The 25,981-nt window shown below is 39.7% G+C and overlaps 1 protein-coding gene across 1 annotated transcript; it reads left to right on the plus strand.

Annotated features, from left to right (window-relative positions):
* Positions 1–1,751: 1,751 nt before the first annotated feature.
* On the plus strand, positions 1,752–23,711 carry LOC140724534 (5'-3' exonuclease PLD3). The gene is made up of 11 exons (XM_073038977.1): positions 1,752–1,925; positions 4,131–4,241; positions 5,949–6,100; positions 8,670–8,853; positions 12,462–12,585; positions 13,774–13,901; positions 15,539–15,739; positions 19,029–19,168; positions 19,271–19,433; positions 21,232–21,328; positions 22,572–23,711. Exons 1-11 carry the CDS (start codon positions 1,752–1,754, stop codon positions 22,760–22,762), a joined length of 1,665 nt encoding a protein of 554 aa, XP_072895078.1. The 3' UTR covers positions 22,763–23,711.
* Positions 23,712–25,981: the final 2,270 nt, after the last annotated feature.

Here is a 25,981-nt window from a genome sequence, read left to right on the forward strand (position 1 = left end):
TGGGATGGTCAAGGGGGGATAAGAAGTGGCCATTTCCCATTTCCCTCCAGCCTATCACATCCCAGCTCTCTACTTTATCCCTCCCCCCACTTCTTATCCCCCCTCGACCATCCCATGTTACTTCACTCCTGATAAAGGGTTTCGGCCCGAAACGTCGTTATTACCTCCTCCCATAGATGCTGTCTGGCCTGCTGAGTTCTGCCAGCATTTTGTGTTTTTTAGTCAATAACTTGAGTTGTGATATATCTAATTCTTTACTTATGATGACAGAAGTTTACTGTGTGACCTCAATTATCTTGGAAAGCTGTAAACATATCACAACAGTGCAGTGTCAAAGTATGTGTCCCTTTTATCTCCCCACAGATGAAGCCCTTTGGAAACCTACATCACCTGCTGCATATGTTGAAAGACAAGTGCCACAGGAGAGACATCAACAAATGGGTAAATAACAACGCATAGGCAAAGGGATCATAGTTGTGTAAGAGCCTGGCAAATGAAATAGTTCAAGTATTAAATATATTTGGCGTGTGTTAATTTGCAAATTAGAAACATAGAAAATCTACAGCACAATACAGGCCCTTTGGCCCACATAATTATGTACCTGGGTTACCCATAGCCCTCTATTTTTCTAAGCTCCATGTACCTATCCAAAAGTCTCTTAAAAGACCCTATCATATCCGCCTCCACCACCGTTGCTGGCAGCCCATTCCACACACTCACCACTCTCTGAGACATCTCCTCTGTACCTACTCCCCAGCACCTTAAACCTGTGCCCTCTTGTGGCAACCATTTCAGCCCTGGGAAAAAGCCTCTGACTATCCTCACGATCAATACCTCTCATCATTTTATACACCTCTATCAGGTCACCTCTCATCCTCTGTCGCTCCAAGGAGAAAAGGCCGAGTTCACTCAACCTGTTTTCATAAGGTATGCTCCCCAATCCAGGCGACATCCTTGTAAATCTCCTCTGCACCCGTTCTATGGTTTCCACATTATATAACACATCCTTTACGTGAAGCTTGTACCTGAGCATCAAAAGTACAAAAATGTATTTCACTTGGCATCATCCCCTTGGGATATTTCTTTCTCATTTGCAACAGGAAAATTTGAAGATGGTCATTCTATCTTCTATTAACTACTTTGGCTAAAGAAGGTTTCAGTAAAATTTTTAAAAACATGTTTTTTTTTACAGCATCACTTTTCACAAAGCAATTCTAGAAGGTGTATTAATGTTTTTTGTATAATAGTATATACTTATGTAATATAATTTCTTCAGTCATCTTAGAACAATGACTAACTTTTGATAGGTTTTATAGTCATAGGAAAGGGCTGCGATAAGGATGCTGTATCTACATTTAAGAGTTTGATCTTTTTTCTCCATTTAGAGCAGGAAAGTGGAGGAGCTAGCAGTTTTTTTAAAGTGTGTGATTTTCTAAGTGTGTGGCAACTCAGCTAATAAAAGGAAGGTGGGGTACAGCAGAGTGGCCAGTGTAGGAATGGGAATCCGAGGCTTTGGCTTGAGAGCCTCCAGCAAGGAGGCAAAGTTGCGAAGCAGTAAGAACAGGTAAAGTTCTTTTTATAGGAGTTAATTCAGAGCTCCCCAACCTTTTTTATGCCATGGAGCCTTACCATTAACCGAGGGGTCTGTGGATCCCAGGTTGGGAACCCCTGAATTAAATACATGGACACCAAATTACAACCCGTTGAGTGAAGTACAGATGCAGGATTAGGTGATGTGTTGCAGCTGCAAGATGTGGGAGCTGGTGACCGCATCTGCGGCAAGTGTTAGCTGCTTGAGGGATTCTGGCTCAAAGCTAATGGCTTGGATGCGTCAGAGAGGGGGAGAGTACCCAGACACTATGTTTCAAGAGGAAGTCGCATCTATTTCAGACTTGGTCTGTGGCCAGACACAAGAGAGTTTGCCTGTAAGTCAGGCAGAAGTCGTTCTGGAGGAGCCTCAGCCCTTGAGCTTGTCCAGCAGGGCTGGGTTTATTGCTTCCTATGCAGATGGGAGTGGAGACTGTAGGAAGGATGAGCAACCAAACTGTAGCACCATTATTATGGGGGGGCATTCAAGAGGGGGGACAGAAGAGAAATGTAATTAAACAGAACGTAGTTGGGGGAATAGACACATTTCTTTGTCACAAGAATCTAGAGTTCCAAAGGCTGTGTTGCCTGCCTGGTGCCCAGGTTTGGGACTTTTCATCTGACCTGCAGAGCAATTTGGAGTGGGAGATGTAAAACCTGGTTGGCATGGTCCATGTGGGTACCAGTGATGTAGGAAAAACAAGGGAAGAGGTTCTGCTGAGAGAATTTGAGCAGCTGGGGACTAAGTTAAAATGGAATCAAAAAGGTATTAATCTCTGGATTGTTACTTGAGCCATGTACACATTGGCACATGTTTAATAAGATCAGAGCACTAAATGCATGGCTCAAGGATTGATGTGGATGAAGTGGGTTTGAACTGGTGAGACACTGGCACCAGTATCGGGGAAGAAGGGAGCTGGTCCAATGGGGCAGGCTCTACCTGAGCCTAGCTAGGACCAGGTTGCATAACTAAGGCTACGGACTGGGCTTTAAACTAAATAGTAAAAGCGGTGGGTTCAACAGATTGGAAAAGTATGAATTAAGTAAAAGGGAAGGAGAAAGCAGGAGTGGTTACAAAAGTCTCCAGAATTGAAAATAAAGGCAAAAAGATCTGAAAGGGATAAAAATTTACCTTCAGGTGACATGAAGACAGAATTGAAAAGGGTGGTGAATACAAGATTGAAGGTGTTACAATATGTTTGAATGCACATTGAATGCAAAATGAGGTAGATGAGCATATAGCACAGCTAGAAATTGACAGGAATGACGATGAGGCCATCACGGAGTTATAGCTGAAAGAAGATCACAGCTGGGAGCTACACCTCCTATTGCAAAGACAGACAGGTGGGCAGTGGCTTGGAGTGGCTCTTTCGATTTAAAAAATGGGAATCATGTACAGGACTTGGAATATTAGCCTGGATGTGGCATACAAATTACAATGGAAGAGAAGAAATGGGAAAAGGGCAATGGTACCGTGGTCTCGGGGGGTTTCAATATACAGGTAGATTGGGAGAATCAGGCTTTCAGGTTATGTGTTAATGATTTGGATGATGTGATTGATGGCTTTGTGGCTAAGTTTGCAGATGATACAAAGATAGGTGAGGGGTTGATAGTGTTGAGGAAGCAAAGAGTCTGCAGAAAGACATGGACAATTTACGAGAATAAGCAAAGAAGTGTTAGACGGAATGCAGTGTAAGGAAGTGTATGGTTATGCATTTTGTTACAAGGAATAAACATGTAGACTATTATCTTGGTGGACCAAATTCAAAAATCAGAGGTGTAAAGGGACTTGGAAGTCCTAGTGCTGGATTCCCTAAAGGTTTATACTGTATGCAGATTGAGTCAGTGATAAGAAAGGCAAATGTTAGTCCAAGAGGATGAGAGTATAAAAGCAAGGATGTAATGCTTTATAAGGCATTGGTCAGACCATAATTGGAGTATTGTGAACAGTTTTGGGTCTCATACCTAAGAAAAGATGTGCTGGCACTGGAGATGGTCCAGAAGAAGTTTACAAGAATGATCCAGGGGTTAAAGGAGTTGATGTATGAGTAGCTTTTGATGACTCTGGGCCTGTACTCAGTGGAAGTTAGAAGAATGAAGGAGGTTCTCATTGAAACCTACCAAATACTCAAAGGCATAAATAGAGTGGGCATGGAGAATATGTTTTAAACAGTGGAAAAGTATAAAGCCAGAGGGAACAGCCTCAGAATCTAAGGGCATCCCTTTAGAACAGAGATGAGGAAGAATTTCTTTAACCAGAGGATAGCAAATCTGTGGAGGCCAGATCATTGGTTATATAGACGTTGATAAGTTCTTGATTAGTAAGGGCATCAAAGGGGAGAAGTTAGAAGAATTGGGTTGAGAAGGAAAATAAATTCGCTATGATTGAAAGATGGTGCATACTCTATAGGCCAACTGGCCTAATTCTGTTTCTATGTCTTATGACCTTAACCATTTGATGGCAAAAATGTCACAAATGTTTCAACCCTATATTAAATCTGATTTGATTCTTTCCTTTTAACTTGTCTCTATTTTTCTCACAGATTTCACTATTTTGCCATACAAAATGGTTATTTGAAATCAAAAGCAGAACTGAAAAGAAGATGAAAGAAGCTTGTAAAGATGCAGTGAACGTGAGGGAAAGGGATAATAGGGTAAAACTAATGTGAGCAGTTGAGAGAACATAGACAAAAGATGAGGGAGGAACAAAATGCAGAGAACGAGAAGTGAGAACTGTAGCATGTCCTTTATAGCATACCTTCATACAGTAGTATTGATTGGACTAAGTGTATCTCATGATGACAGCAATTAGAAATAAACTGGTTTGAGAAGGCCTTGCTTTCTCTTTCAGATTCTCTGTAATTTAACTTCTGACATTTTTCTCAAGCTGTTTTTTTTGTTTGAGAGTTGTAATAATGCGGATTGTTTGTGTTAAGTGCAGCTAATGTTTTAATTATATTTCCCAGTTATTAGCTCTGCAATAGTTGATAACTGTTTGCTATGGGGTTTTTTTTTGCCACTGCCTTTAGTAAAATATTTATGATTTTAAGAACATCATAAAAATTGGGCAACTGGTTTCATTATTTTACTCAAGTTTTTAATTAGGACCCTGCGGAATATTAGTACATAATAAAAATACTGGAGGTTGTGAAGTGTTTAATCTGGTCTGTTCTAAAATCTTACATTTAATCAAGTCTTCCAGGTACCAGAAAAGTAGGTGTGCTTTTAATTGGCAGCAGCACCATATTTTCGAATGATAATTCCAATACACCTGAGGAACTCAAGTTTGTAAATATATTCCTTCAAATGATATTTATGACCTGGTCTCGTAGTTTCTTTCAAAGCTTGAATACCCTATAGTTCTTGGGTAGGATCACAGAATCAGATCCAATATTTCTTGAGGATATGGAATGTTTTAATCTATGAAGAATTACTTAGTGTTCAAGTTTGCCATTTTATATTTTGAGTGACCACATAAAGTAAAATATCCTAAGTATGTATTTGTACAGCATTTTTCACAAGCTTACAATAAAATTATTTGCACACCTTAAAGCTAGTTTAAAAAGTAGCTATTATGACAATGAAAGGAATTACACAGGAAAATTTGTCATTAGCAGGCTCCAACGATCCACAATTGCAAATAGGATTTTTAAAAATGCCATTGGTTGAGAGTAGCACATTGGTCAGTTTCCAATTGTCTGTAATAGAAATACCTTCTAGCAAATCTGCCTTTGCTCAATATTTTACACCCCTTCGGAATGATGTTATTACAGTAAAAACTTCTAATAATTAGCTCAAAGAATCACGGCCATTCTTCTTCGTGCTGATAATTGTTTTCATTGATACACTTTTTGGAAAACATGAGCAAATATATAACTTTGATTAATAGTATCTGTAAATGTTTTGGAGACTAATTTGATGTTAAAATTGATTTATACTGAGTTAGTAATCTGTAATTATGATGCCTCTGATAAGCTCTCTGAAATATCTGCTACAAAAAAGGATAAACTTTTAAAAATTGGGAATACTAATTATATCCCATAATAATTTAATGTTGCAAAATGTATGAAAATTATGAGGACAAATTTAGTAGTAACTATGATTTTCAATAGACAAATATATTTGTTTGAATTTACCTTTTTGCATTTATTCTCATTCCATCTCACAAATAACCAACTTAATGACATAAATGTTTGGCTGCAATTATATTTAAATTAGAGATTGACATTAATATTAAGATCAATACTAGAAGGCAACTAAACAAGGGAAAGCACAAAAAACATGTATTGTGGTTTTCTGTTTTTTTGCATGTATCTACTTGATTTTAAAATATACTTCTTTGTGCTTAATTGTATTTTCAGAAGCTTGGGTTTGTTGCCTTCCTGTTGCTTATGATCCTTTGCTTGCTGAACTTTGCAGTTGTCCAAATGGTGTGCAAATCAGCAGAGCTTCCTTCCAATAAAAACAAACATTGGAAAAATCAGCAAATCCCAACCTGTGATGATCCTTGCAGGTGAGATGCTAATATCACCAATCCTGTCTGACACTTCAAAGATCAGTTGTGAATTTAGTTTTATTAGTTATTACTGAAATTCTAGTAATTTTTTAAAAAATTGTCAGATTTTTTTTAGATTAAAGTACTTCAACTTGTTCCATCAACTCTAATTTCATTACTACTCTTTCTTTGTTGTTTTCCTTACTTATACAGATATATCCAATTGTCCTTTAAATATTGTTAAAGTGACCGCTTTTTCTAGTCCTTTTCCAGTTTGGTTCTGCCCAGACATAGTGCAGAAAGGTGTGGCTAATTTTGGAAGTCTGTGAGTCTGAACTGCAGCATGCCTCATCACATACTCTCAGAGTCTGCTGAATGACAACTCAAGACAGGGAGGCTCATATTCTCCTCACTCCATAACTCTTATCCACTACTGTGCCCCATTCTTATGACATTGTTGTGATGTGACTGTTTGCATTGTACTCCACACTCCCTTCCCTCAAGGAACCCGGGAGGAAAATAAACATATTCTTGCCATATTATGTCACCAAGCAAATCTTCAGCCCATTGTTTAAGTCAGTTGCAGAGACAAGTATCAGAGAAATTGATTTCTGTGTTTGCCTTTTTTAAACACCTGCAAATATTATTTAGTTAACCATGTGAAAATATATATAGTTTTATCATTCATTTTTAAATGTTATATCTTTTTAATTCTTTAGAGATTTTGCAGCCAATGAAAACAAGTATATACTGTTTATCTTATCATTTTGAAATCTCCAGTATATCTTACCTTGAATGTTCCTGCTGTACTAAAGAAATACTAATTTTTCAAAACTTTCTTTATGACATCTACAATCAACATCACCTGAAGATTTTTCACCTAATATCATCCCAGAAGCCTGGGATTACTTTTATTTTTTATGACTCTTTCTCTTTTGAATTTTCTTCTTAAAAGTTTTCAATTCTGCACCTACAAATTTTTCTAACTTTTCATTATTTCCTGCCTGAGATCATGCAAGTTCCTATTGTTTGTATCTGACACATATTTGTTCATGTCATTTAATAATTGTGTGTTTTATTTTTAATCTGTATGAGTTTGCCACACCCAACAATCAGCAAATTTGGAACATTAATACGTTGGGCGTCATACACCTATAAGCTTTAAACAAACATCCCAAGTTGGATGGACTTAGTTATTGACAACATTGGGTTAATATAGTTAAAACAGATCTCTGAAAATCCCTTAAAGCTTCTCTGATTATTTCAGAACCACTAACTTATATTATGTGCAATGTGTTGTACTCTGAGACCAGTACAGTGTAAAGATAAAATTTGTACAAATTACAAAAATAAATAAATATTGCAAAGCAAAACGAGTATTAAGGTAGTGTTCATGGGTTGATAGACTGTTCAGATATCAGACAGTGGAGAGTAAGAAGCTGTTCCTGAATCATTAAATGTGGATCTTCAGGCTACCTTCTCTCTGGTGGTAGTAATGAGAAGATGCCATGCCCCACATGGGAAGGATCCTTAGTGATGGATGCCACCTTCTCAAGGCACCGTGTCTTGAAGATGTCCTCAATGATGGAGGGAGGATTGTGCCCATTATGGAGCTGGATGCACCTACAAACCTCAGCAGCCTCCTGCAATCCTGTGTGTTGGTGCCTCTATACCAGGCCGTGATGCAACCATTCTGAATGCCCTCCATCGTGCAAATATAGAAATCTGTAAATTTCTAGCAAGTCCAAACTATTTAAGGAATATGTAGGCTAGGACCTTATTTATTGATTCATAGGAGACTGAAGGGTAACCTTAGAGGTGTATAAAATTATGTGGGTCATAGACATGGTGCATAGTTACAGTCTTGAATCACAAATCTAGAGGACATAGGTTTCCTTGAAGCATCATGCTAACTATGTCTTAAACTACGATTTCTCTGCTGTAGTGTAAGGCTTTCTCAACATTCACATCTCTGGGGGCCTAAATGTTATTGTCACCATAAGCAGTGGATCAAAATTTCTCCAGCATTGCAGGCACCTATCTCCACTTGTTCGTGCTATAGATTCCAAAGGCCTGTCACTGACTCCAGTCTCATTTCTGTGCAACATCATAACGGATCACATTACTGCTGAGGGGTCTAATTTCATTTCTTTGCTGCTTACCACTGATAGTTGATGTGTTCTCCTCATTGTCTGTCCTTGATTGGATGTCTACCCTAGTTGATACAGTTGTATGGTGATATCTACAATTGGAGAAAACATCAGAGCTCAGATTGGGTGGTTGGTGGGCACTGAAACCACACAGTAGTGTATGTTATAGGGATTGAGGCTTTGAATAATGTAGTCTCTGCAAATATTTTGTTCATTCACCTTTACTATCTTGCATAACCAACTTCTATTGGTGTTTGAATACTTGTTTAAGTGGTCAAAGTGAAATATAAAAGTAAGATCCATCTTCAGCTACTTTTTCTTGTGCACCCATCAGTGGTGTATTCACTTCCACCATCCCACTGCTTGGTGACTCCAGTTCTAGATGACGCCATTCAACGGCACAGAGTATTAATCTGCAAGTGTCATCATTCTTTTAGGTTTGTTCTCATTGAGACAGTCCCTGATGGGTTGGTCTATGCTGAAAATGCTTCAAGATATCAATCAATATACAACTCCTGGATGAACCTCATAAATATGGCAAACAGTAGCCTTGACATTGCCTCTTTCTATTGGACTCTTACTGGGGCTGATATAAATGTGACTGATCCCACCTCCAAATATGTAAGTAAAACTGTCCGTGTTAACCTCGTGCTTGGCTGTATTCGCTGGATGACATTGTGTTTTCTAGCTTTGGATTATAGAACAGTACAGCACAAGAATACACTCTTTGGCCTGTGGTGTCTGTCAACCATGATTTCAATTGGAACTAATCGCATTGTCTTGCACATGGTCTATATCCCTCTGTTTCCCTGCCAGTTCATGTGCCTGTCTAAATGTCTCTTAAATGTTACAATCATATCACTTCCCCTGGCAATACAATCTAGACACCTGCAATTCTATGTTAAAAATGTTATCCCATAAATCCCCTCTAAACTCCACCGGCTACCTTAAAAATATGTCCTCTAGTGTTTAACAGTTAAAATGGAATATTAGGTTAAGCTAGAATCAGATTGGTTTTTACTCAAACTTGACAAGTCAGAGAAAAGTCAGAGCTGATGTGAACTCTGACCATAATCTCACAATGATCCTTGGATGTGTCAATGGCATTAAAGAAATGGAGGACCCTGCTCAAAACGGATTACTTTTCGAGGAAAAAATAATAAATTACAACACAGGCAATCTTAACTTCAGTGGTGGGGCAAATGGAGAATATTTTCAGGGAGAAAAATCAATTCAGTTGGGGAAACATGAGTTTGTGAAAATCAGTTTGCACGGAGTTGTTAAATTCTAACTTTACTGAGCATTCTGATAAACTAACAGAGGTTATTGCAAGTAGGATTGTAGGTGACATATGGACAAGGACATAGTTAAATTCTCCATCTAGGAAGTAGGGAGATGGAGCTAGGGAGTTTGGATTGTGGGGCAGAGGGGTCCAGTGGTGTTCTAGATCTTGAAGTTTGGCATATGGGGGAGAGGAGGTTGCAATAGGATGCTGTGAATTTGCAAAGATTGAAAGAATGACACTGATGTGAGAAGCAGTTTGAGTGTCATATTGGTGAAGAATTAGATTGGATGCTGGTTTAGATCAAGCATCTGATCTGCAGTTGGTTGGTTGGTTGCAGATGTGTTAGCTCACGATTGGCTGGGAGGGGTGAGGATCCTGATGCTGGTGGGATTTGGAAACAATGAGAAAGTGCTTCTATAATAGGTGAGTATTATATCAAGCCTGCCTATTATTGGTTCCAGAGCTGAGGATCTGATCAGATAGAACACTCTTAATAACGGTGATGCTGTGAGGTCCTGCTTCTGCATAAAAGGGCTACAACATCTAGATGAAGGTTTCCAACTGTTGGATAAATCTAGGCTTTTCTATGCCTTAAGCTGTGAACTTCATGAGATCTGCAGCAAGTTCACAATATTTTTGTGATTAAAGTTGAATCTGAGCATGCAGTGCACAAAATTATTGCACTGTGCAGTCCAATTTCTAGGCCATGGTGCAAAGATGACTTGGGTATAGTCTTGACAAAGGCAGCAAATGTTTCTTTTTCCTCTCTAATCACAGAGAAGTGGTTAAAAGATTCCACATTACAAAGCTGGCAGAACAATTTGACCAGGCTGTGGATCGTGGGAGGAAAGAAGGAGGGAGCTATCAAAATTTCAGGAGTGGAATGGGTGTAGAGCATTAAGGGGAGAATTAGGAACCTGGGGAAAGGACATAAAGGGCCAGGAGTTGAGGAAAGTAGTATCAAGTGTGAGGACATTGTGAATTGCAGGGTCTAGGATTTGGGGTAATGAGTGTGAAGATGTTAAGAAGCCTTGAGGCCAGGATATTGATAACAGGACAATGGGAGTCAAGGCCAAGCACATTGGAGGGAAATTAATGAGCTGACTGCATCAAGTATATTTTGCATCAGGGAATGGGTAGTGAGATGGATCAATCATGATCAGAACATGGCCTGAGAAACACAGAGAGTTGTGAAGAGCAGTCAGGCTTTTGAATAAGGGTCTCAAATGACATCAGCAGCGAGATGAACGTGCAAAATAGGCTGAAAAATTCTAAAGAGAAAATTTATTGAAGATAACCCATCTGGAAGACTATTGATGTCTTAGATTTCTCATGCCTCATTTAAAGCAAGGCTGGTTGTAGATGGTTCATATTCTGTACAGAGGTCAGTGACCAGTGGTGTTTGCAGGGCTCAGTTCTGGGACCCCTCCTCTTTGTGATTTTTATAAATGACCTGGATGAAGAAGTGGAAGGGTGGGTTAGTAAGTTTGCTGATGACACAAAGGTTGGGGGTATTGTGGATAGCCTGGAGGATTGTCAGAGGTTACAGTGGGATATTGATAGGATGCAGAACTGGGCTGAGAAGTGGCAGATGAACTTCAACCCAGATAAGTGTGAAGTGGTTCACTTTGGTAGGTCCAATTTGAAGACAGAATATAATATAAATGGTAAGAATCTTGGCAGTGTGGAGGATCCATGTTGACAGGACACTCAAAGCTGCTGCGCAGGTTGACAATGTTGTTAAGAAGGCAACCGGTGCATTGGTCTTCATCAACCGTGGGACTGAGTTTAAGAGCCGAGAGGTAATGTTGCAGCTATATAGGACCCTGGTCAGACCCCACTTGGAGTACTGTGCTCAGTTCTGGTCACCTCACTGCAGGAAGGATGTGGATACTATAGACAGAGTGCAGAGGAGATTTATATGGATGTTGCCTGGATTGGAGAGAGGACCTTATGAGAATAGGTTGAGTGAACTTGGTCTTTTCACCTAGGAGTGACGGAGGATGTGAAGTGACCTGATAGAGGTGTATAAGATGATGAGGGGCATTGATCATGTCAGAGGCTTTTTCCCAGGGCTAAAATGGTTAACATGAAGGGGCATATTTTTAAGGTGTTTGGAGATAGGTACTGAGAGGACGTCAGGGGTAAGTTTTTCACACAGTGAGTGGTGAGTGCGTGGAATGCACTGCCGGCAGCGGTGGTGGAAGTGGATACAATAGGGTCTTTTAAGAGCCTCTTAGATAGGTACATGGAGCTCAGGAAAATAGAGGGCTATGCACTAGGGAAACTCTAGGCAGTCTCTAGAGTAGGTTACACGGTCGGCACAACATTGTGGGCTGAAGGGCCTGTAGTGTGCTGTAAATTTCTATATTCTGTGTTGGTCCCCATTAAACTATCAAGCTTCAGGTGCACAAATGAGTTATGCACATGTGATGTGAAAGCTTGTGTTGCATTGTGTTGTGTTGCTTGTTTGTGTTCCCTAAACATGACACAGCCTCTCATTGTATGTGTATCATATATGTGAAGTATGCTGGGTAAATGTTTTCACCTTTGAACTCACTGAAAGTCCTATTGCTCAGTAAATGGGCTTTAGATCAAATTCCTTTATGGAGATCATAAAGAATTGCATATCACAGAAGAATTTTTTGTCCAATGTGTTTTCATATTAGTATGCTAAAAATTCTACAAATGACAGTAAGATAATTCCACCACTAGGTAGCATTAGCTGTGTGTTCTATGACCCTCATTTGCTGTAGATGAAATTGAGTGTTATTATGGAAGCAATGTCAAAGACACTCTGAGGTGTTCTATTAACGAGATGAATTTCTGAAGCTTAATCTCTATGCCAAGTTCTTCTCTGATTTGTATTTTTGCATGTGTAATCTGTTAAAAGAAAGGAACTGAATTATTGTTCTCTTTTGTTTTTAAACATGTACTGCCGTAGGGTGAAATCATACTTGATGAGCTGGGGAAATTGCCTTTAAGGAGAGTCAATGTGCGTGTGGCATCGAGCATGTTGAAATTCCCACATCAAGAGTCAACTGACCTTAAAATCTTGAAAGAGAAAGGTGAGGACCATAAACGCTTGTCATCCTGTGTTACCTCAATGGGATTTGTCAATGAAGGCTTATTAGAGATCTGGTAGAAAAGGCAGCACTCTTAGAATCTGTGCAGAAGAGTACTGGAATCTGGCATAGAAACAGAAACAGAAAACCCTAACTTGGGTCCTTAATTCTTGTATCAGTAGTGTTGCTGGGTTCTGCCCACGTTTTTGGATGGAAGTCCTGGTTTGCCACACTGGATTTTAGCAGATGAATCTTAGAAAACATACTTTGCAGTATAATATGCTAGAAAATTCAGGCAATTTGCTTAGAGTCATATAAAGCAATACAAGATGGATGCTGGCTCTTTGGCCCATTGAGTCCATGCTGACATGGTGCCCACATACCTCATCCCAGTTCCCTGTATTTGGCCCATATCCCTCTCAGCCCCATCTCTTCATGTACCAATCCAAGTGCTTCTAAAATGATACCATTATATTTGCCTTAACCACTTCCTCCGGCAGCTCGTTCCATATACTCACTGCCCTCTGTGTGAGGAACATACCCCTCAGGTCCCTTTAACTCTTTCTCCTCTCACCCTAAATCTATGCCCCCTAATTTTGGACTTCCCTACCCCTGGGAAAAGGCCATTACCTTCCCTCTTACCTATGCTTCTCATCGTTTTCAGTATCTCTGTAAGGTCTCCCCTTATTCTCCTATGTGCCAAGGAATAAAGACTTACTGATCAAGCCCTGTGCACCTGCGTCCAAATTATTTATATAAATAATAAATAACAAGAGTCTCAATACTGACCCCTGTGTGTGGCACACTTCTAGTCCAGGTAAAACCCTCTGCTTCCTACCACAGAGACAATTTTGAAGAAGGTTGAATTTGGAGAGATGTTATCGTCAAATGTTGAATTAAGAAACAGTAGAAAATAAACAACTGGACAGGACAAAAATAAAGTGCTGAAGTATAAACAAAGAACAACAATAAACTGATATATGAATGAAATGCTACCTCTGTTTCTTTTTCTGCACTACTTAACCGGCTGAGTATTTTCTGCATTTTCTGCTTGTAACTAAAACAGAAACTTAACTTAAACACACATTTTACTATATCTTATGGTCCTGTTTTTGTTTGGTACTGTTTTAATAAAATCACGTGATATTAAATATAATGCTTCACATTTGAGAAAGGTATTTTCAATTACAGGAATTCAAATCAGGAATGTGAATTTTCAAAAAATAATGCATGGTGTTCTTCATTCAAAGCTCTGGATTGTTGATAACAAACATTTATATATTGGGAGTGCTAATATGGATTGGCGAGCATTAACTCAGGTAAACATAATTATTCATTGTAAAGCCCTCCCACTGATAATTATCTCCAACAACATTCTCTGAGAATAAGTTGTGCTTAATTTCTGTAACAGTTTCTCTTACTGGTATACCTGAGCATGTGCTGTATAAAAATTAATTATCTTGAGGTAGACATGATTACATTTGACTAAAATATTTTAACTAGAGATGCAGGATTCAGCAATCCTCATCAATCATTCCTTTCTAGCTGTTCACATACTGTTTACACTATTTGCATTACATGGTGCAAATCATTCCCTTGATTGTCCAGCAGCTCTCCATATTGTGGGGCCTCCTACAACTTGATACTCAATTCGTGCGTGGGTGCTATAGACCACTCCTACACGTTTTCCCTCAGCTCCATGGCAGCCTTTTATGGAGTTGTTCTGTGGCTGTTGTGGAGTGAGTTCCTTTACAAAATGATGAATGCGCCTGTGATCAGCACTACAGTGTTAGAGTACTCCTGAAGTCAAGTTTCATTTTATCGTTTCTGTGTACAAAGCACCATAGCATCTCTTTTTATTGGCCAATTTCCAAAACTTTTGAAGGGAATCAGACTAGTCTCTAGCACAATGCAACAATGCGTAATACATGTTAGGTGTACCAAAAAGAGGGTGAAATTCAATTTCTTGCATCTGGAAATGTCCAATATTATCAATTTCATTAGCTATTAAAATAATTCTGGTGTCAAATACAGAATTATTGTTAAAACAATTTAAACCAAATGGTTCTATTACAATTCAGCAGCCATTTTGATTGTAGTACAATTCGGTCAAGCTCTGATGTTATCGAGTGGAATCCACATTGCGAACAAAACTAAGTAGTCCTTGTAGGATCTCTTGTAGAATGCTTGTAGGATTGAAAATTACTTTCAAGTAGTAAGTATATATTTTTTGCAAAGATTTGCACAAGGTTTTATTCTCTGTGCCCTTGTACAACATAATGGCATGGTCCCTTGTACATCCTTTTTTTTTAATATTTCACATTACTGGGTCCCAAGAATCACAACCAGAGGTCACAAGTCTCCAACTGTATGCTTAGCTGAAAATGACCAGTCAAACATCCTCATATCCCGCTAAAGACTTCATAGAAGTCCATTGAATCAAAATGAATTTCAATTGAAACTGGCCCAAATTCAATAAATTATTTAAGTTGTTCAATAACTGTAAGACATCACTTTGAATTTTTCAATGAAAAGTAGGAATGAAATGTAATCTTCAGCGTTTTGAAAGCATTTTGAAATTATATTTAATAGCCTCAGCAATTGATTTATTTGGTTATTCCAAACTAGTGAACTTGATTGTAGCAGATGTTGATTAGCATATTTAGTTTTTAAAACTATTTCTTGTCAGTTCTCAGCAATATACAGCAATTGTGTTAATACTGTACACTAGCAGTTCGTTTTACTTATGACACAGTAAAGCAACATAAGATTTTAAAACTTAAGGAAATCCCTCAATCTGACTGATACAAAGCTCTCATTCTGGACTTCTAATGTAAAGCAGATCACTGGCTTAGAACATCAAGTACACATTAATTTGTGGAAATATCATAGTAAATCTACAACTATATGGGAAATCCATCTTTTGGTCATGGATAATTTGATGTACTTTTTCCAGGTTAAGGAGCTAGGTGCTGTGGTTTACAATTGCAGTTGCCTTGCCAATGATTTCATCAAAATATTTGAAGCTTATTGGAGTCTTGGACTGCCAAATGCCACCATCCCTACACCATGGCCATCTTCTTATTCCACAAACTTTAACAAAGAAACACCTCTTGACGTAAAACTGAATGGAACTGCTGCAAAGGCGTACTTCTCAGTGAGTTGAAATAAGTATTACTTTTCTAAAAAGAAATATGAGGTGATGGGCAAAACAGCCTGTAAAATGGAAGCTCAACATTCATGCTGAGTCTGGTATTGATATTGCCACAATATTTGAAGGCAGATTTTTCGTCTGGTCGGAGATTTATGAGGACTGGTGCTCAGATCTTGGTGCACATTTTATGATGAATGCAGTAAATACACCTCCAACTTCCACCCTACCCTAAAGTTCACTTCGTCCATTTCTAACACCCCTCTCCCCTTTCTTGATATTTCTGTCTCTGTCTCTGGAGGCAAACTGTCTACTGATATCTTTTATAAACCTATTGATTCCCATGGCTATCTTGACTATACCTCTTCCTACCCTGTCCCCTGTAAAATTGCCACCAGTTTCTCAGTTGGTGTTTGGATTACATCAGTTTTTAAATACAGGTTCATGGAGTCTCATGATTAACTGTGCAGCTAAGACTACCTCAATGCTTTTTTTCCCTTCCACTTCTCTGGGCCTCATCTTGTGAGCACTGCTCAATTCAGCAATTGTGCGTAATACTAGCTTCAGTGCTATCCCGCCTGTTTCAGCTGAAACGTTGTAAATAGAAGTAAGTAAAGTGCTGTTTCTGAGACTGAAAAGCATCTATGGGAAAAGGTAGCAAGCATACTGTTTGCACAGGGTTTTGTTTCAAAGTATGCATATGAGTGACTGCGGCAGACAGAAAGAATGAAAACAGATTCAGTCTAACCCTAATCTTTTCCATATTGTCTGTGATTAGAGGATTGCATGGATAGGATTTGAAATATCCTTAGTTTTGTGAGCACCAAAAACTAGGGTGTTACTCCAGTGGAGTACTGAGGGAGTATTGCACCTTAGTCTTTTGGATAATATGTAACACCTAGAGGTAGGTTTATAGGTCCCATAAGGACAGGACTTTCTGGCCAAAAGAAAGTTTTAGCCAAAATTGACTCTTTCTTCAATATTGCTTGAAAAAAAAACTTAAGAACATATTTTTTGTGGGAACTTGCCAAAAACACTGACTGCATTTCCCACATTTTCAAAGTACCTTATCAGCTACAGAATGCTTTGCAATGCTCTGATAGGGACATGGTAGAAATTTTATGAATATAGAACTTTGTTCTTGCAGCCTCTGTTGTAAAGAGCAGCACTTTCCTTCAAACTGAGAAATAATGCTGACAGATTAAAATTGGTGATTTAGACAAGTAAGAAACTTGGACGCACTGTATCAAGCTTCTCACAAATGCTTAAACCTACTTAGACCTGTTAAGTTTAGACAGACAAACCGACAGACATACTTTATTGATCCCGAGGGAAATTGGGTTTCGTTACAGTCGTACCAACCAAGAATAGGTAGAAATATAGCAATATAAAACCATAAATAATTAAATAATAATAAGTAAATTATGCCAAGTGGAAATTAGTCCAGGACCAGCCTATTGGCTCAGGGTGTCTGACACTCCAAGGGAGGAGTTGTAAAGTTTGATGGCCACAAGCAGGAATGACTTCCTATGACGCTCAGTGTTGCATCTTGGTGGAATGAGTCTCTGGCTGAATGTACTCTTGTGCCTAACCAGTACATTATGGAGTGGATGGGAGTCATTGTCCAAGATGGCATGCAACTTGGACAGCATCCTCTTTTCAGACACCACCATCAGAGAGTCCAGTTCCACCCCCACAACATCACTGGCCTTACGAATGAGTTTGTTGATTCTTTTGGTGTCCGCTACCCTCAGCCTACTGCCCCAGCACACAACAGCAAACATGATAGCACTGGCCACCATAGATTCGTAGAACTTTTACTTATTTTTTTAAATTGTTGGAGAAAACTATTAAGACTTAAGCTGAAAATAATTTAGTGAATCTTTCCTTCAGTGAAATCCTTGGAAAAAGAATTGAGCACAAACTTTAGATTCAAAATTAGAAGAAACAATTAGAAAGCTGAATACTTCCCTTGTTTACATCTTGACAGATATCCCAAGGAGGTATGTTTCCAAGCAATGGATTTGAGATCTATAAATTCAGTCAGTGAGTTAGAAAACATAGAAACATAGAAAACCTACAACACATTACAGGCCCTTTGGCCCACAATGCTGTGCCGAACATGTACTTACTTTAGAAATAATCTAGGGTTACACATAGCCCACTATTTTTCTAAGCCCCATGTACCTATCCAGGTGTCTCTTAAAAGACCCTATCGTACCCACCTCCACCACCATCTCCAGCAGCCCATTCCATGCACTCACCACTCTCCGCATTAAAAAAAACTTACCCCTTACATCTCCTCTATACCTACTTCAAAGCATCTTAAAACTGTGTCCTATTGTGTTGGCCATTTCAGCCCTGGGAAAAAGCCTCTGACTATCCACACATCATCTTATACACCTTTATCAGGTCACCTCTCATCCTCCGTCACTCTAAGGAGAAAAGGCTGAGTTCATTCAACCTGTTCTCCTAAGGCATGCTCCCCACACAACATCCTTGTAAATCTCCTCTGCACTCTTTCTATAGTTCCCACATCCTTCCTGTAGTGAGGCGACCAGAACTGAGCACAGTACTCCAGGTGGGGTCTGACCAGGGTCCTATATAGCTGTAACATTACCTCTCAGCTCTCAGCTCAATCCCATGGTTGATGAAGGCCAATGTGCTGTATGCCTTCTTAACCACACAATCAACCTTCTTGCCAAATAGGCTGAATCATTACCCAGGAACCTAGGAACAGAGAGAAGAGGCAGTTATAGAAAGAAGTGGTAGTTATAGAGAGAGTCAGCCTAAACACCAGCAACCACGGACTGATTGGATTTTATTGTTTTTCTGTGCTGCAAATTCTTTGCAATTCTTTGTGAAGTTTTAATATGGAGGCCTCAATTTGTTGAGTGGCTTATTTAAATTAGTTACAATCAATTAGTTGTAGTAGTTTGAGGTTTTACAACCTGAAGCTATTGCAGAAGCAACAGAAAATGTTGGAACTACTCAGCAACTCAGTCACCATTTGTGGAGTTGAGAAATATGGAGGACAATGGTAATGTTAGTGTCACTCTGCAGATGAATTAGGTGAAGTAATTTAATGTTTCTTATTTGGATTTGTTAATTCAATGGGCTGTACTTAAAACCTGTCAAGGATGTTATTTATATTACTACCACTACTGGAGCTGCATATGTACAAGTTATCAAGAAAGCAGAGATGTCATTTCTAAGTACTAATTATGTATCAGTCACTGCATAAGAACTGGCATTAAAGAAAACATTTCAAGTACTAACTTATTGATTTATCTAGAGTTCTCCTCCAATGCTGTGTCCAAAAGGCCGGACTACTGACATTGACGCTATACTCAGTGGCATTAATGCTGCAAGGAAGTTTCTGTATATTTCTGTCATGGAGTATTTTCCGACTTCACGTTTTCTGCGACATGTATTGTAAGTGAAATGGATTACTAGTACATCAGGAATGCATGATTATAGTATTTACATAATTACAGTCATAATTTATATGATTGTAAATCTCATTTTGTTGCCTAGATACTGGCCTCTTATTGATGACTCACTGAGGAAAGCAGCGATTGAACGTCATGTTCACATCCATTTGTTGGTTGGTTACTGGAAGCATTCAGATAAATCCATGCTGGCCTACCTTCAGTCTCTGCAGGCTCTAAGAAATATCAAGAAAGTCCATTTTGATGTGGTGACTAACATATTTCTTTCCTTTAAAAAGTTACTAGTTTCATCAAAGTCTGTCTAGATTTTATTAATTCTAGGTTAATTTATTAATGTAAGGATTAATACAGAAATGTATGTGGAGTAATCTCAGTTCTTATAAATTACTCATATTTTGAAACAGTCAACAAAATACTTAGCATGTTGCTGTGAAGGATATTTAGAATTAACTTATCATCATTCTTAGGGTCTTTAAATTCTACGGCATTTCTAAAGGTATATAAAGGTATAGTAGTTCATGTTCCAAGCCTTCCCTGATAATGCTCCCAAACTCTTTCTACACTATATTGATGACTGCATTGGTGCTTCATTGTCACCCATGCTGAGCTCATCAATTTCATCAACTTTCCCGCCAACTTCCACCCTGCCCATAAATTTACTTGGTCCATTTCTGACACCTCTCTCCCTTTTCGATCTCTCTGACTCCATCTCTGGAAACAAAATGTCTACCAAAATCTTTATAAAACTACCAATTGCCATGGCTAACTTGAGTATACCTCTCCCCACCCTGCCTCCTGGAAAATTTGCCATACCCTTTTCTCAGTTCCTTCATCTCTACCACATCTGTTCCTAAGATGAGGCGTTTCCTTCCAGGACATCTGGGATGTCCTCCTCCTTCAAAAAACGGGGGTTCCTTTCTCCACAATTAATGCTGCTGTCTCCTGCAGCTGCTCAGTTTCTTGGACATCCATGTCATCCCTTCTTTCTGCCCCCTTAACAGTGATAGAGTTCCTCTTGTCCTCACCTACCACCCCATGAGCCTCCACATCCAACACATCATCCTCCTCAACATCTGCCATGTTCAACAGCACCCTACCATGAAACACATCTTTATCTCCACCCAACTCACCACTTTCTGCAGGGTTTGCCCTTCATGACTCCCTTGTCCATTTGTCCCTCCTCACTAATCTCCCTGCTGGTGCTTATCCCAGCAAGCAGCAGAATTGCTACAGCGACACTTTCACTTTCTCCCTCATCTCCATTCAGGGCCCCAGACAGTCCTTCCAGGTGAGGCAACCTGTAAATCTTTTGGGATTGTCTAATGTATCCAGTGCTCCTGATGTGGCTCCCTCTACATTGGTGAGACTCCCTCTACATTGGGGACCAATTTGATGAATACCTCTGCTCTATCTGCAAAAAAAGGAATTTCCCAGAGACCAACCATTTAAATTCCTATCTCCATTCCTGTTCCAACATGTCAGTCCATGGCTTCCTCTTCTGCCATGATGAAGCCACTCTCAGGGTGGAAGAGAAATGCTTCATATTCCACTTAGGTAGTCTCCAACTGGATGGTATGAACATTGATTACTCCAGCCTCCAACAATTTTCTCCACCCCTTCCATCTTCTTCAATTCTCCGCTCTAGTATCTTACCTCTTCTCCTTGTCTGCCTATCTCCCCCCCCCCCAGTGCCCCTCTTCCTTTCCTCTCCTATCAGATTCCTCCTTCTCCAGCCCTTTGCCTTTTCCACATATCACCTCCCAGCTTCTTACTTCATTCCCACCTCCCATCTGGCTTCACCTATCACTGTCTAGCTTGTCCTCCTTCCCTTTGCCCGCACTTTCTTTTTCTGGCATCTTCCCCCTTCCTTTCCAGTGCTGATGAAGATCTCAGCCCAAAACATCGACTTCATTTATTTCCATAGATGCTGCCTGACCTGCTGAGTTCCTCCAGCTTTTTGTGTGTATTATACTAGGCTTTGATTTTTCTTATGCATAATGTGAATTCTTGTTGACTAATAGTAATATAAATATTACTATTTTGTAGAAAATCTTTATGGTTCCTTTGGGGAAGTTTAGCAAGATTCCTTATGCAAGAGTGAGCCATTCCAAATACTTTGTAACAGAAAATATTGCATATATAGGTAAGAGGTTTATCATTGTTTCAATGCATTAGTGTTCTAAGTCAACAATTGTAATGTGGAAACAGATTTGAGAATCCAGTGAGTGGAGCAGAAGACACTGATTACAAGTAAGTACACTAACCATTTATTTACAGACAACTAGCAAAACATTCAACCAAACATCTAAGTCAAACAAGTACTTAGCTAAACCACCCTAAGTTACAAAAACTATGACACTAAACATTCAGTAACACTTCAAATTCAACAGGTACTTTGTGTGTCCCCGAGAAACACAACTACAATGGTAAACAATCAGGATCTCCTCAAATCACTATAATTAGGATAATTAAAGGGCACTCTTAATAGATATCACTATGTATTAGATGGTGGTGTATGTCCAATAAAGATGCACCATTTGTGTTTGCTTTGAACCTGGTGATGGAGGCGGTGGATGAGGGAAGTGCAGCTGTAATAGGCTGGGTGACTTGCTGGAATAAATCTTAAAGAGGGAAACATTGCAGACAAAGTGTGCCAGTGATAGAAAGAGTGCAGACTCTGCTAGTGACCGCAAGGAAAATAGAACAGTGCACCTTGAGTGCTGTAGTTGCACCCAACCAGGTAAAGTATGAATACTTAATCATGTTTCTGGTTTCTGACTTGTAGACAGAGGTTTTCAGAGGTCAAGAAATAAGCCTCTCATTGCTGAATATATGCAGGTCCTGCCTTGTTCTCAGATGGCTGAGGCAGCTCAATAAATACTTTAATCTGTATTATTTTGTATTCCTTTAACACCTTGACTATTTCCATTAATACACTTTCTAATTATCAAATAACCAAGAGTGCATATATTGCCATTGATGTTTTAACTACATCATTTATACTCCTTTCACCTGATATGATTCTTCTGTAAAATATGATGTTCATATTGTCAGTATTTTAATCTGTGCAAGAATCTTTTTGTTATAAATCAGTATCCATTTGGTCCAATTACTACATCCAACATCCAGTTAGTTAATTGAGTACTAGTGAAATTGGACCATTTGATTGATTGCAGGTCAGAACTGAGACTTCTTGTTGGGTTCCTTGATATGTTATAGAAATTATTGCCAAACATATTAAATAGTAGAAAATAAAAGAATATCTTTAGGTTTGCAAATAAAGATTCTACACCAAATCATTTCAGACATATTACTCAGATTTTGGAGGGGAACTATTTCTGCTTTGCTGCAAATATATTGTTTTCATCAAGCGTACTGTCTTCCAGGTACTTCAAATTGGTCTTATGACTACTTCAATACTACAACTGGCATTGGTCTGCTGATAAATCAGACTTCAGGATACAAAGAAGAGGCTGATAATACAATTCATCATCAGTTAAAAAGTCTATTTCAAAGAGACTGGAATTCCAACTATTCCATCACCTTGGATGATTTGGAAGAAGATCTTTTGTATTAAACTAATGGATTCAAATTATGCTTTGTAGGTACTGTATATTTGGGGCAAAACACAAACAGGATCTTTTAAACTCAGGAGGCTTTTGTTTTGTATGCTCCCCTTCAACTCAGAGGTTGTGAACTGGAGGAGAGTAAGAGGCAAACTCTCACTGCGTTGAAGAGTAGTGCAAGAGATAGAAGCTTCCTGAATCATTGGGCTCTTGGTAAATGCTAAATAATTATGTGAGCTGAGTGGGATTCTTTCATTCCATTGCAGGATATATCTACTTCTACTTGTGAGGAAATTACATGTTGGACCCTGGAGAAACAAGACCTGCCAATGTTGGCCAGCATTGGCTGGATAACTTTCAAGGCTCTCTGGGCTTGGTCTGGAGTTTCCAGCTTAGGGACCAGTCTTTGTGTGATGAGGCTGCTGAGATGAAAGGGTGGGGTGGAGCTGCAGTTTGGGGAAAGGTAATTGGGTAGTTGAGGAATGATTTGCAGAACACGTGTGGCAGTTGTTGGTGGGTAGTTCCATGCTTTGAGAGAGGAAGTTGCTTAAGTTTGGAGAGTTTGGACAGGCAATGGTGAGGAGGAATTGTGATTGGAGTTGAGTAAAAGAATGGGAGATCAAGAGGAAAGATGAGTGCATAAGGAGAACTGTTAAGATAAGGGACAGGTGACATTTAGAGAGACTGCTGTAGGGGAGAACTGAAGGAGGAGGACTGAAGTAGGTGGGGATTAGAAGAAGTGCAAGGGAAATATGCTGATGAAATGAACATGGACAAGAATGAGTCCGTGTGTGTTTCTATCATCAGGGTGTGGTGGTGAAGGCTTGAAGTGTGTGTGTACGCATGCACATGCATGATTGTGTAGGGTAATGTAATTGGTGGAAATGTACATATTTCACAACCGACATTGAGTTAGGGTTCATTTTAAGAGGCATGATGATCTAGTTACATAAAGTACTGTTACTGCGCTTTGTGTTCAGTGTTGGAGTACAATAAATGAGTTGTTACGTGTTTGCTTAAAACATCTCACTTTGTTTTATTTGGGAAAACCTACATTGGTGATCCAGATGCTGTAGGACAATTCCAGAGTTATTGAACGTGCCATAGGCAGCTGTGGGGCCAAATTTTTGTGTATATTTAAGACAGACAGTGATAGATTCTTGATTGATTAGGGCATGAAGCAATAGGGGAAAAGGCAGCAGATTGAGTATTGAGAGGAAAATTGGATCAGCCATGATGAAATGGTGGAGCAGACTCAATAGGACAAATGGCCTTACTCTGCTCCTATATCTTATGGTCAGATGTCAGCCAATGCAGTCACTTTGAAACTGCCAGAGTTTTGGGAGCAAAATATCGAGCTTGCTTTGTACAAGCCGAGACCCAAATTGTGCTGCGGGAAATCAATGACAACAACTCTAAGTTCTACTACATGGAAGTCTCACTTGGCCACTCCATGGCTGCAAGAGTGGTGAATCTACTAGAACACCTGCTGGAGCACGATAATACCGATCACTGAAAACTCACCTTTTACAGACTTTTGGACTATCGGAGTCGGAAGATGTCAAATAGTTGCTCTCCTTGCCTGGCCTCGGCAATGCTAAGCAAATGGACCATATGCTATCTCTCCTAGGAAATCACCGTCCTTGTTTTATTTTTAAAGAACTCTTCATACAGCAAAAGCCTGATCAAGTTTGCATAGCTCTCATCAATGTGTCCGTGTAGGGCTATAGGCAGTTTGCTAAAATGGCTGATAGTCTACACTCAGCAAAGCAGTGGGGCATTATTCCTCCTCCTTTCCCTCCCTCAATAACCCTGGTCTGTAAGGCCACCAACATAAGGACGCCTGCGACCACAAAACAGATGACTCAGGGCCTGTGTTTTTACCACACTTGCTTTGGTATGAATGCCAAGAAGTGCCAACTGCCTTGCAGCCTCAACAATGCCAATGCATCGGGGTATCAGCGGACTGTGAACATTGTGGGTTCCAGCTGGCAGGGTTGTCTACTGTTAATTACGGATACGTTTTCAGGGCGATGCTTCCTGTGTGACACGGGTGCTCAAGTGAGTCTGCTGCCATATCGCCCATTGATGAGAAGGCAAAGAGCGAATTAACCTCGCTGGAGGTCACCAACAACAGCAGGATCCTGACTTGCAGGACACGACAGGTGATGCTCAGTTTCAGTGGATGCTATTATACATGAGACTTTGCCCTGGCTAAATTAGCCAGACCTCTGCACGGTACAGTTTTGCTGATTGCCCAGGGACTATTAGTTGATCTTGGGAACTGCTGGCTTATGGATATCAAGGATTTTGGTTCGTTACCCTGCTCCCCCAGTAAGTTTCCCACAACAACTCTGTCAAGAACATGCACCACCGCAAGTGAGTTTACTTGAATGCTCTTGTTGAATTCCCAAACCTTACCAAGCCCACATTCTCCACTACAGTCACAAAACATGAGGTGGAGCACCACATTTTTACAACTAGCCCACCATTCCATCTGTGTAGACTGACTCATAAAATCTGGCAACCATGCGGGCTGAGTTTGCCAACATGGAAAGACTTGGCTTTGTACATAGGTCAAATAGCCCCTGGGCTTCGGCCTACATTTGGTTCCTACGTCCGATGATGGTTGCCACCCATGTGGTGATTACCGATGTCTTAATGAGGTCACCACCCCGATTGTTACCCAGTCTCACACATCCAAGTCCTTTTTGGCATGTTTAGCTGAAATTTTTTTCCAAAGTCGGTCTAGTTAGGGGCTAATATCAGGTTCCTGTGTGCTCAGAGGACATTCTCAAGATGGCTGTGATAACCCCGTTTGGCCTTTTTAATTTCTGCGCATGCTGTTTGGGCTGACAAATGCAGCACTGCTGGTGGATTCTGTATTAAAAAGATTCAGATTTTCTTTTTGTTTACCTGGATGACATACTTGTCACCAATGCTTCCAAATCCGAACACATATTTCATCTCTGCACACTTTTCAAGCGCTTAAGGCAACACAGGTTGTTTACTAACCCTGCTAAATGCCAATTTGGGTTGTCAACTGTTGACCTTCTCGGTCATCACATCTCTGCAGAAGGTGCAAAATCCCTCCCATCAAAGATAGCCACTATTATTGGATTTCCCACTGTCCCACACTACTGAAAAAACTACTGGAGGATTTGGGTATGGTGAACTCCTATCACAGCTTTATTCTGCCAGCTGCTAAACTTATGCTTCTCCTGCATAGT

Source organism: Hemitrygon akajei, chromosome 3 (genome assembly GCF_048418815.1).
Source record: "Hemitrygon akajei chromosome 3, sHemAka1.3, whole genome shotgun sequence".
NCBI lineage: Eukaryota > Metazoa > Chordata > Chondrichthyes > Myliobatiformes > Dasyatidae > Hemitrygon > Hemitrygon akajei.

Bases quoted from the DNA above. Each gene is read 5' to 3' on its own strand.
- LOC140724534 (XM_073038977.1), top strand. From the start codon at position 1,752: ATGTGGGAGCTGGTGACCGCATCTGCGGCAAGTGTTAGCTGCTTGAGG. The intron at 19,169-19,270 runs GTAAGTGAAATG...TTTGTTGCCTAG, and splicing joins CGTTTTCTGCGACATGTATT to ATACTGGCCTCTTATTGATG. The intron at 19,434-21,231 runs GTGACTAACATA...ACTATTTTGTAG, and splicing joins AGAAAGTCCATTTTGATGTG to AAAATCTTTATGGTTCCTTT.